General features: G+C 41.4%; 1 protein-coding gene across 2 annotated transcripts in view; it reads left to right on the forward strand.

The window, feature by feature from the left end:
- The window catches only part of pvalb6 (parvalbumin 6), a 77,108-nt gene that overhangs the window by 61,643 nt on the left and 2,203 nt on the right, over positions 1-13,262 (forward strand). The window contains exons 1-3 of one of the 2 annotated variants that reach the window (XM_083930624.1): positions 2,603-2,769; positions 11,798-11,863; positions 13,086-13,218. In XM_083930624.1, the coding sequence (XP_083786750.1) occupies positions 11,803-11,863; positions 13,086-13,218 (194 nt within the window). In that variant the 5' untranslated portion in view covers positions 2,603-2,769; positions 11,798-11,802. Of the gene's footprint in view, positions 1-2,602; positions 2,770-11,797; positions 11,864-13,085; positions 13,219-13,262 lie in introns of those variants that run through there. The other variant, XM_083930625.1, reaches the window with a different exon arrangement.

Below are 13,262 nucleotides of genomic sequence, written 5' to 3' on the forward strand. Positions count from 1 at the left end.
TCCCATAAGTATGCACACAAGCTAAAAGTCTTTAATGATGAGGATTCAGGGATAAACTAATAATTTGAAGCAGTGGGAAAGATGGACAGAAATTCTGATGCTGTTTTGTGTTGATTATTAAGTTTGCCATGTATCCATTGGAAAATAGGCTTTCCATTTTGTCTCCTGTAGCAACCCCTGGTGATTTTCCTCGTCAGGCCATAGCTATGCAGACTTCAGGTGAGATAAAACCTTCCAGTGATGTGTCTCTTTCCTTATATCTCTCCCTACCCTCCACCCCTGCCCATGCCTCATCTAATATCGACATTCCCTGGTGAGATCCATCGTCAACTTCTAGCCCTCTACCACTTCACTGGCCTCATCTCTCCCTTTTTACTCTTCTCTTTTGCTCTGTCTTTAATCTCTCCTTTACCATCTCTCTTTTAATTTCTCCTCTTTAATCATCCACCTCGATCTTCCCTCCCGGCTTCACTTGTCGCTACTCCGTCACCTCCTCCTCGCATTTGCTCCGTCTTCCCGTCCCCCTGCTGAGTCCCTTGTCAGCCCAGAGAGAACCGCAAGAAGCTCCCCGGCACATCATGGAATCAAGGCGACCCCCTCTGCAGTCCTTTCGCCTAAAGAAGGTGGTGCATTTAGAGGAGTGTACCAGCAAATTGATAGAAAAAGAGAGAGAATACTTGTCACAAGGCTGCATCAAAATGAATTAAATAAGAGATGAAAGCGAAAGGGCAACTAATAGTTAAAAAGATTCAGGACTTTGAGGGGAAGGTTTGTGAATTGGACTGGGAGTGATGTCCCTGCACAGTAATGCCACGGGGAATACAGAGCAGGACAGAAATAGACAAAGAGAATGAGGGAAAGAGTAAAAGGTAAAAAGTTTCATAGAGCTATGCTGATCAACCCACGTGCTGTTCCCAAAATAACTCCAATGAGCATTTTCTCATTTGTTGTGGTCCAGCTTCATGAGAGAAGCCAACCCCCTTTCGCACATAGCGTCACTTTGTCAGTAAATATGCGTCATTTTAAGTATTTGTTCAAATGATCAATCTTGTTGTTTTTCTGGTTAGGACAGTCCCTGGCGTATGAGAGCGTCTACCAAACATTTCATTAATAAGTTGCAACGTTCATAAATCTCTGACATCTTCAGAATAATTCTAGCTATAAAAAACATCCAACCCCAATAAAATGTCATAAAACGGATAGCTGCCTCATAAATACAATACCTTGACACTAGCCAAGATAATACCAATTGTCAAAAGTCGTTTCACAGCAGAGAGAACCCGCCCCTGTTTGTGTCCCACGCCCACACCATTCCCCACACTACAACACACAAACATTCTCAACACAAAAACACATAAATCCATTCCTGCCAAAACAAACTTGTTTATGGCTTTCACATACAGACAGTAGACCTTAAGTCTACTCAAACAACACTTAAAGGTCAGCATGAGAGACTCTTTAGTAATTCCACTGGTGGAAACAGCTGATGTTTGCTGTGATCTATAATCACTTCACATATACAGTATTAGTGATCCTCAGGCAGGATTCCTGCACTTCCCCACAGGGATGTATAGCCTGGCAAGGCCAGGGTGTTTTATTGTTGAGGTTAGAAATGAAGAGCAATGGGGCCCCTCGGAGATTCTTTCTCTGCAGAGTGACTTTGGTCATAGTGGACCATGGAGGGGTTCTGGATCTCTGCACATCTTAATCTAGCTGTTGATTTCACATTATACCCACTCCCAAAACCCACAAACCCACAATTATTGAATTTCATGCCTGAGTTAAAATGAGCCAAGTAAACAACCTTTGAGTATCAAGGGTTAACATGTTTGGCTTATTAGCTTAGGTGTACTATTTACAGCAGCTATGGCCAAAGATCATATTGTTATTAGCTAGGTTACTTTATTGGTAGTGTAGGCAAGTGTTAGGGTCATATAGGCCTATTTGCCGGGGAATTTGGCACTGATTGTGGAAAAAAAATAACACACACAGAACATAGGAACCTTTCTTTGAAAAGTGGGGAACATCCAACCTTTTTTTAAAAAAAGGGGTACTATGTTCCCCGGTCACATACAAAGCAGGGAACAAAGGACCAGGGGAACATAGGTACACTCCCCTAGCTACAGTGGCTGTAAAAGGCATGCTATAAAAGAATGGAAAAGAGAGAGACTTCTAATACAACTTTATTCATGCCAAATTTTTGATTTCCATTCCTTCATGTACTTAATTTCAACCTCAGGCATCTTTAGCATCTCCTTTAAAAACATTCACACACACAACACACGCACACACGCACACACGCACACACGCACACACGCACACACACACACACACACACGCACACACACACACACACACACACACACACACACACACACACACACGCACACACACGCACACACGCACACACACGCACACACACAGAGGGAGAGAGAGAGGCAAAGAGAAAGCAAAGAGGCCGAAAGGAGATAGGAAGGAGGGAGTGATGTGGTGGGAGTGGGAGGGGGGAGAATAAGAAAAGAAGTCTGGCTGGAATGAGAGGCGGAGATTGATGATTATTAATGTTTGATTGGTATGAGTGCAGTCAGGAAAACGATACGGGCCCGCCTCACATCACTGACCCCGCGCTGAACTGCGAGCCCATTTTTCATCCCAAAATAGTTGGAGAGGACACGTATAAAACAGAAAGAGCTGCCTCTGATCTTTTACTGGACGCCCCTCTTGTACCTGGCCCTTCTCCCACATCAACATCTGCCATCCTGTAAGCAGGTAAGAGGAACAAAGTATATGTAGGCCTTTGAGATACTATATAGATGTGTAAAGGTTTGCTGAAAAGAAAGAGACAGACAGATGACAGATAAGGCAGCAGATCACAAGTTCTGAGACGAGGGATCTCAACAAATCCGGGTTATCACAAGACACACGTATAGACAGTGGATGGTTGATATCAACGTCGCAGTATTTCTTTAATGTTACTCTGCGATCAAAGTTAGTGATGGATGAAACTAATAGGAGAGGTGACAGATAATGAAATGTGTGAAGAAATGCAATTTACAGGTTCTTCTATAGAATGAGATTAGATTCAGATACAGAGACAGCATATCAACAAGGTAATTACTTTCTGATAGCAAACGGGTTGCTACCAAAAGAAAAAGGGGGGGGGGGGTTGTTGCAGTGCTTACTTGTGATTTCTTTCAAGGTCAAATTTTAATTACACTTTATGAGAGTGAATATAGTCTCCACCCATGCTCCAGGGTAACTTTGTCAAAATGCTGATGCAGTAAAAGCCGTGAAGCTCCTCTTGAGAATTCATTTTAATGTACCTCTGATGCTGTGGCTCATCACGGATATTTCATATATTCATATTCACAGACAGTACAATACTTAAGCGGATGCCGTCTAAGTTAATTAATGAGGAGGACGCATAATATATTGTTTGTGTGTCACAATGAAGTATCCTTTCCAGCGCTCTTAACGCTGTTGCTTTCAGCGGCAGATTAAATGACATTTACATCTTTAATTTGTTCAGTAGGCTAATATTTTATGTAAATGTATGAGTGTGAGTCTACACCCTTAAGATTCCTTTCATTGCATATGTGTTTTATGTAGTCATCTCATTAGAGTTTGTGACCTTAGTAGATAATGAATCTTAGTGGTGCCTACGGTATGTTAAGTGGTAGTGTGTAACCATGGGAAGGCTTTGTGCATACACGCTCACACTCATTTTTAGCCATGCTAGCAGCATAAAGTTTTTACTATATGTATAGCCTATATATACAGTAAGTAGTGGATGGATTGCCATGACATCTGTAAAGATTTTCATGCTCCCCAAAGGATGAATCCTAAAGACTATGGTGACACCCCACTTGTCCTCTAGCGCCACCGTACGGTTGACATTTTCTGTTTTTCTGTTTTTTCCCTAGCAACTATTGGATGATTGTTAAATTTGGTACAGATAATTGTGTTCCCCTGAAGATAAACTGATATCACTCTGTCAATCCTGACTTTTGCTCTAGCTGCATCGCTGGGTCAGATTTTTGACAGTAGAAGTACAGTGGAAGGATGAACATGATAAACACCTGCTTCATATCAACATTTTAGCATTGTCTTTGAGAACATGTTAGCATTTAGCTCAGAGCATTGCAATGTTTAAAAGCACAGAGAGGCTGGAATGGCTATAGCCTCTTATACTGTGTCTTAATTTGCCCACTTTCTCACTTGTGACCAATGTTTCCACATTTTATCATCCTTCCATTTATATATTTTTAAGATTATTTTATACTCATTCACAATTTTACATTCACGATCCCTGACTTTTTGGATTTTCTTTGTATTTTGTTTCATTATTATTATTATTATTATTATTATTATTATTATTATTATTATTATTATTATTTATTTATTTATCATTATTATTTCCTGCTCTTGGTTTTGACTGCAGTTTTTCCCGGAAAAGCACTTTGAAACTTTGTAAAGAAAAGTTTTATTACTGGACCACTAACATATTTTCTTACGGGTGAAGATAACAGGCGAGGAAGCTGCTGTGGTTGCGATTGAAATGGAATACACTTAACTATACAAATGAGTGAGTTATACATGTGCTTTGTTCACAAAGTAACACTATACTGTAGTCGGACAATGAGAAAACAAGTCAGCAGATATTTTTGGCGACAATAGGGGGCGGTAATGCCCATTCGCAAGTCCCAATTAAAAAGAAGAAGAAGGAAGAAGTGGTACCGGTAAGCACATACGTAACGGTCATGTGCCATTTGAGACAGCACTACCCTGTTTGAAATGTATGCACTGCACAAGTGAGTACATAGTGTACTACATGTAAGTGTACAAATGTAAGTATCCGATTGTGTTAGTCTTGTTTTCACTTACTCTATATCAAACTGTTACAGAGTTTATTACAACCACGTGATTAAGCAGGAAAAAGAAGTGCAAAAAAAAGAAACTGATTACACATAAATAATAATTTATGAACACACACACACACACACACACACACACACACACACACACACACACACACACACACACACACACACACACACACACACACACACACACACACACACACACACACACACACACACACACACACACACACACACACACACACACACACACACACACACACACACCAACACACACGCACACACACACAGGGGACTATTGTTGTTGCCAAGCTTTAAATGTGTGGTTAAAGCTATCCTATCCTGTACCTGCCAGAGGATTAGCCAGTGGACAGTGGCGATAAAAGGATCCCCAGGCCTCTGTAGTACTTTTATCAAATCCAGTCTTTTAATGGTGTGTGTGTGTGTGTGTGTGTGTGTGTGTGTGTGTGTGTGTGTGTGTGTGTGTGTGTGTGTGTGTGTGTGTGTGTGTGTGTGTGTGTGTGTGTGTGTGTGTGTGTGTGTGTGTGTGTGTGTGTGTGTGTGTGTTTGTGTGTGTGTGTGGTTGTTTGCTTTTTGCTGTTGGATGAACACCATTGTACGTTCATTGTTTGCTGTAGCAGCAGCTCTATAAAATCAATAGACAATGTAATGCACACTGAAAAGGTATCTCTGGCTACATTCAACCAGTGAGGTTATTTGAAGAACATGTAAGCAGATCACTAGAGATTCAGATACAAAGCTTTGCACCTTTCATGTAAGGAAAATCACCTCTTGGAGTTCTTCATATATTTCAAGTTAATGGTGCAATGACTATACTGGCTGCCATTTGTAATGCATTTTAATATTACCAGTTCAAATTTTAGATTAAAAAAAAAGATTTCTTTTCATCTGAGGCTTTTAAATTGTACCCAAACCTGTAGATCTATTAAGGTTTGATTCTAATAAAATAAAGTGGGTTTTTATATTAGTAACCAAAGACACATGCGGAGAAACACCAATTCGTATTTATTGCAAAATAAATCCCAATATTGGTGTCCTCAGTGTAAACGTAAAGGAGAATAAAGCTCAAGGAGTATATGAGTCACATAAAAACAATGACTCCTCAAGCAAAATTCGCATAGTTGAACGCCTCACTGCAGACACAGCTTAAAGCAGGGGGGGGGGGGGGGGGGGGGGGTACTGAGGAACTGAGGAGGTCTATTTTTCTGCAGTTACGTGTCCTTCTCTCCCTTTCCTCCTTGACTCTGCTATTTACAGACTCCCCCACAAACATACCCCACAACAGTGAAACCAAGAGGCTCAGGTTTCTTAAAATGCAAGTACATTCTTCTTTAAGCCTTCCGCGTCTTCGCTCTAGCCCTCTGGGCAGTCTCTGCGACACACGTGAACACACATATATTCACACGTTGGTGCAGCTGTTGGAGTAGACTGGGTTGGCAGCCCTGCAGCATGGTTAGGTTTCTTACACCTAGAGAGACTGGCAGGGTGTTGGAAGTTCCTACAAAGGAAACCCCACTTTCACAAACTGTATTATTCAAAGGGCTCACAAGTCAACCTCATGAAGATGCCTCATTTTTTACGTCACATATTGTTCACTTTATTCCTTTTTTCATGCAATGTAAAGTACATAAATGGACCCACTAAAATGGCTGTTCCCTGGTCAGACATATCCCCACTGTTGTCTAAGGAAATAGTGTTTGATTGACTACTGTAGCATAACAGAGGACACATAAAAGCCCCCACATTACAACACTCAAATACAAAACAAAGATTACAAAGGCATCTATCGCAAGGAGTTTGCTTTAGCTCAAGCTTTGTTTAAATATATACATTTTTTACTCTTAGGTTGAGACCTCTGAGCAGGCAGTGTTATTGCCTCTGCATTCTGCTTCAGTCATGAAAATGTTGATTTGTGAGTTTAAAGTACAAGTAAACCGCACACCTCAGGGAGAGGATTTCATGACTGCACACATCAGTGCAGTAATGAGTAGGGTAAAAAGGGCAAGGGCATCAAGTACAAGTCCAGTCGAAACCTTTTTTTCTTGCAACGACTACACAATAAGCACTTTATACCATCAGTGCAGTGCAGCAGATGGTGGAGTTGCTAGAAAAGAAGTGTTACTTTTGAAACATGAAAGAAGATTATGGGAATAATCACGGCATCACAGCCTTAACTTGTAAAATATTGTTTTAAGATTAAATCATCTGGGGTTTGGAAATATAACAGCAGTTATTTTGTCTAGAGGAGAAACATACTGTATATCTCCAGAGTCATGTTACCCTTGAAACACTGATTACTAATAAATATCAGTCCAACAAACCAGAGCCAGCATTCTTAAGTCCACACTGGCACTAACATATTACCAATCGCAAAGATATAGATTTTAAGTCTTTTACAGTATGGGCCTTCGAGGTTTGCTGTAAACCTTCTAAATTACACTCATATCAACACGGACAAACCACTGTCCTGTAATGTTCATATATTTCGGGTTAGGTGGTAGAGAGGAACAACCATTATTTGCAGTGTTGGAGGATCGATGCCCAGCACGTCCTGTCTGCTTGTCAAAGCAACATTCGGTACGCCAAATTGCTCCTGATGAACTTATCTTGGACAAAAGCATCTGCCAAATGAATAGTGTAATATTGCATTTTCAGTCTTGTAAAAAAATGCTTTGGCATTAAAAGAAAGAACTTGGAGTGATGAACCTTAAGGAAATTATCACCCAAATGTTCAGCCCTCCTCAGCTTTATAAAGCTATATAGCAACAATTTGGATCTCGGTGAACTTGGTTTACTCTCATAGTGTCGTTTTCAGCCGCAGCAGCTGATTTTGACAGAAGAAATCTTTAAACCTTCTGTACACTACTTGCTTAGCACACAGACACAGTAAGTGCTACCTAGTAAAGTGTTTAGCTGCATGTTTCCTTCAGGAGTTGGTAGTGACCAAAAACAGAGCTAAACAAGAGTAAATATTGATCTTACATTCTTAAAGTGGACAGAACCATGGCTCCATATGAATGATAATGTTTATCCTTAACTGCTTGGGAGTTAATAAATAACTGTTTTCTGAAAAGGTCATGTTATATCCGTGTTGTGTTCCCAGCTGCCTCCAAATGGCCAAAAAACTCAGAAAATGCAGGTACAATTACAGTTTACAAAGAGAAAGGAAAGCATTCAGATAACCGACTGAGATCAAATATCTGCAGAGACAGACCATACTCAACACAATCACACATGGTCTTTATATGCTTCCCTTTAAATCAATGTGGCTTACTTTATACAGCAGCACACTGGCTGAGATATCTCACTAAATCAATCATATCCTCTTCATTTCACGGCGAATTGTTTCTTTTTCCCTGTGTACACCTTTGTGGTAAAGGTCAGAGAAGGAGGCTGTGCTCTTAATGATAAAAGATTGGATGTTTGGCCGCACAAGTTAAGCAATGTTCAGTATTGATCTGTGTGCAGGAGTATGTTACTACTGAAGTAGATAACACCATACCTCAAAAGAAGCTCATACATCACTGAAGCTGAGTGTGACAGCAATGGAAAACATCTATAAGCTACTTCTAATGTAGTGGTTACACTACAGTTATCTGCTAGCGGTTTATATCAAGAACGCCTACAGATCGTGGCCATCTTCTGTGTTATGTCTTAATTCCTTTTTAGGGAGTTGCATCTAACAAATACAATTGTTTTTATAATGGGAGCCAACTCAGGTCATTAACTGATGATTTCCCCACACTGTGGTAAATATTTTACACTGATTTAGAATGGAACCCACACAACATAACATTATGTTTTTTGTGGATATTAACCTCAAATGCAGCCCAATAAAACCACAGTGTGGCAGACTGAAGTGGATGGTATTAGAAAGTTGGACAGCTTGAGGTGTGATGCAGCAAAACACTTTAGCATGAGCGATTTGTAATGAAGGGAAATGTGCAGGCACTTCAGACTGTATTTCCACTGAGAAGGACAGAGCAACGATATGAGCCAGCTCAGCATTATGTGCCCCACAAAGGGAACATAGTGATGATGATGATGATGTTAGGACAAGGATGACGGTGATACACCCTCATTACTGTGACCTTTCTATGAGACAGTTCAGTCCACCCTGCTTTGCAGCATCAACATCAACATCAAAGATTAAAGGGTGAGCGATGTTTCATGTAGTGTACAGTGGTATACAGTGTGCTGCCCTCAAAGACAGACAGCTTTAAGTGTGCATCTATGTGTGTATTTGTGTCCAAGAGCTCTGGGTCCCACTGAAGATAAACTACAGTAAATTACGCTGGGAGCACAGCTGTTTACAGTAAGATCCCAGTAGTCTCGAAAAGACAGATCACATCTAACAAGTTTAGGGTTTTAGCCACGCCGGAGTCGTGCTAACGCCCGGCTCACATAACGAATGGGATCAAAAGTCCACACTGAGATGCACATCACCAAAGGGACCTCTCTCTCTTATGCTCCAACTTTATTTTTCAGGTGTTTAAATCACACAAACCTCTCTCTGCTTATGCTAACTGTATATATGATGACTGATCACGGCCCCCAGTGTCACTATGAGCTTTCTGAATTCACTATAGACACTTTAACAGGTGAGGGGGATAAAAACAATGACTCCATTTTTTTTACTCAACAGTTTTCTTCCTGTATACTCCTTGTGGAGCCTACTTAAAAGCATTTGTGTTTCTGATATTAGTTAGCCTGCAGGCCGGCTCTGAAGACGCTGAAAACCAAATTTAAGTCTGAGTTTGTTCACAGTAGTCGAGCTTTTGATGTGGATTCCCAGTCCTGTCAATGCAAGATGTTATTCTGAAAAAAAACACCCACTGAGAATCAATTGAGCCTGGCAGCTGGAAGTTGACCAAGGAGCGGGCTATTTATATGAAGATGTGTCTTGCTACACATGAAACTGTGGAGTCTGTCGGGCCACTATTAAAAGTACTGTAGGTGCCCATTTTCCAACACATAAACTAATGTGTGTGGATAGTCTATGAAAGACAAGACCACTGACAGCTCGACAAGTTGAGCGTGTGTTCAGTAATGCGCAGGTGATGTTTGTGTGGAAGTCGGTCATCTGTCATACGGGCTACTTGAAATAATGTGTCCCCCAAGCAGAATCCCTATTGAGGTTTGCCAGACCCCAATGAGCAAAGTGAAATCAGAGCACCTCATCCTCTAATCCACATATCACTCACTCCTTCTCGCCACCGCAGCTCTCTAGACCGATGTAGATTCTCTTTGTGTTTGCATTTCTCTGTTTTCAGATTCAAATTCATACAAGCTATTTGTGTTTGCAATAGCAACAGGAGGGCATCAAAGTCGGGGGAAGGTGGCAACTTCATATGCAGTGATCAGGTTCGGTCACGCAAGCGGCGTAAAAAGCAAAAGGGCTGTTAAGTGCCAGGCTCACCTTTTATAGTGCGAGGTACAAGACGATTCTCAGTCCGGTCTGTGACGACAGACTGAATTCTCCTGTGGTATTACAGACACGGATGAAGACTCAGATGGCCTTTCAGACCCCTGCAGACTCTGCGCCCTGCTCAATGACATCATACAGATAAAATAAAGGATACCAAAATGAACACCATGTTATGTCCCTCCCTTCATGCTCTCATTTACTCTAATAGTTCTTATCAGAATCAGAAAACCTTAAATTCTTTTGTCACAGCAGCGACAGAATATTACAAAATAAGGTAAAAAATGGCAAAAAATAAGCAATAAAGTTCAATTTAAAAAGGGAAGAAAGAGAAATAGACATATATACATAATCACATGATATAGTGCAGTTGTTCTTGTTTTGTTTGTTTGTTTTTGTAATAATATAATATGGAGTGAATAAATATGAGCAAATATTACCAAATAGTGCAAAAACAGAAGTGCCCATAGTACAGGCATGTTGCACAGTGCAGGGTACAGGATGAGGTCAGTAGTCTATTGGGAGCAGTGCTGATTGTAAAGTCTGACAGCAGCAGGAAGGAAGGACCTGCGGTACCTCTCCTTCGCACACTTAGGGTGTATCAGTCTAATGCTGAAGGAGCTGCCCAGTGCTGTGAGAGTGACCTACAGGGGGTGGGACTCCTGCACCAGCAGGGATGACAGCTTGTCCATCACCCTGCTCTCTCCCACCACAGTCCACAGGGCATCCCAGGATCGAGCCGGCCTTCTTGATAAGTTTATCAAGTCTCCTCCTGTCTGCGGCTGATATGATGCTGCTCTAGCAGACTACTCCATAGAAAATGGCTGATGCCACCACAGAGTCATAGAAGGAGGTCAGGAGTGCCCCCTGCACTCCAAAGGACCTGAGACCTGACCTCAGAAGATACAGTCTGCTCTGACCTTTCTTATATGTTGCTGCAGTGTGGTCAGACCAGTCCAGTTTATTGTTCAGGTGAACTCCCAGGTACTTGTAAGATGTCACCATCTCAATGTCCGTTCCCCGGATGTTCACCTGTGTGCAGGGTTGTTTGTGCCTGCGGAAATCCACCACCAGCTCTTTGGTCTTCCCGGCGTTGAGCTGGAGGTGGTTCCGCCGGCACCAGTCCACAAAGTATATATCTTAATCTTCATTTTGATCTTCATCCCATTACACCACTATAGCTCCTTTCCCTCCATCTCTCCGGTTCTCCACCTCCGTCACACCCCCTCCCCTCTCTCCCTTTGTCACTCCTCTTCGACTGTCACTGATTCATTCCGTCACTCATCACCTTCCCTCTCACATGTCCTGCTCCATTTCTAGAGTTGTCACCAGTGTAATAAGAGAATGTCTCAGAGCTCTCTGTCGGTTTTCCAGCGACCTTGTTTTTAACCTTGTCCCCTCTCTGTCCTTCTCTTCCTTCTCTGTCTCCCTCTCCTCTGTCTTTTCTGCTTATCTCTCTTCTCTTTAACAGCCACGATGGCAATGAGCAGCATCCTCAACGCTGATAACATCAAGAAAGCTCTAGATGCATTTGCAGGTAAAAGCACTTGACCAGCTTCAATTATCTAAACTTGATTTTGAAGTGATGGTGTTATGTCCATCATTTTGGCATGCCTCAGAATACTGCAATACCCAGGAAACTCAGTTGTTATTGCAATGGGGAAAAAATAGCCAGAGGGGTGAACCCACACCTCGTAGGCTCTGGCAATGAGCGATAGACCTACCTATCACAAGGGGCACGCATACATTTCAAAATTACACTAAATGTAACTGGATAGCACGGATGCACAAAAGGATAGCACAACAGGATGTCCAACTTCGACCAATCAGAGCAATGAACAAGGTGATGTTATACAGACAAAGATCAGTTACGCCTGCCCATAAGCGATAGTTAGTTAGTAGTTAATGAGCTTCAACGGTTTGTGCCCTGATGCACAGCTAACAAATTGAAATTTGCTATTTCCTGAATTCATCCAGATTCCAAAAGATGATTCCTTTAAGCCGTAGATTACGTTTTTTTCAGTGAGTCAAGTTTTTCTTTAAGATAACAGAAGCAAACAGAAGCTCAGCAATTGGACTTTTCTTGCAGAAATTAACCTCGGTGGTACTTCAAACATTTTATTTACACAAACTTTGACTTTTTATCAAATAATATATTCGTCACATAACATTGTCAATTGTGAAAAAGAATGGAGCTTTATTTCCTGAAAGTAGCAAATTCTTTCATTTTGCAGCTCTATTGAACAAAGACGTTGGCTAAGACGGTTTATCATGCACAAACAAACTTGATACCAATTAATACTTTTTCTTTTCTTGTACATTTTGCAAATGTACATGGACAAATTGACAGAGCTCCATGAGCCAGAACTGTTGGGTCCTCTGGCAAACACATGCTCTCACTCTGTTAATGAGTATGCACACTCACTGTGTACATGTGAGGGATTTCAAGCTTATTATCTTTCAGTGTCCGACAGAAAATGTGTGTCTTTATAATTAAAGAAGAGAGGGTTGCACTGAGAAATATATCATTCAATAAATGTACTTGATCATTTGTCTGGCAATACACAAACCGCTTTTGGCTATGAGAGATCCATTTAGGATAATGCACCATCTGGTCAGAGCGCAGTGGCAACTTTTCAAATAGAATGTGTCAATGCATTAATGAAGTGTTTAGAAGTGCTTGCATACTGAGATTCTGCATCTTTTTGTGTGTGTTTGTGTGTGTGTGTGTGTGTGTGTGTGTGTGTGTGTTTGCGCAGTTGCTGACTCCTTTAACCATAGGAAGTTTTTCGAGATGGTGGGTCTGAAGGCCAAGTCTTCTGATGATGTGAAGAAGGTCTTTGCGGTGCTGGACGCTGACAACAGCGGCTATATAGAGGAGGAGGAGCTCAAGTGAGAATAACACTCACACACACACACACACACACACACACACA

This window comes from Echiichthys vipera, assembly GCF_963691815.1.
Source record: "Echiichthys vipera genome assembly, chromosome: 17".
NCBI lineage: Eukaryota > Metazoa > Chordata > Actinopteri > Perciformes > Trachinidae > Echiichthys > Echiichthys vipera.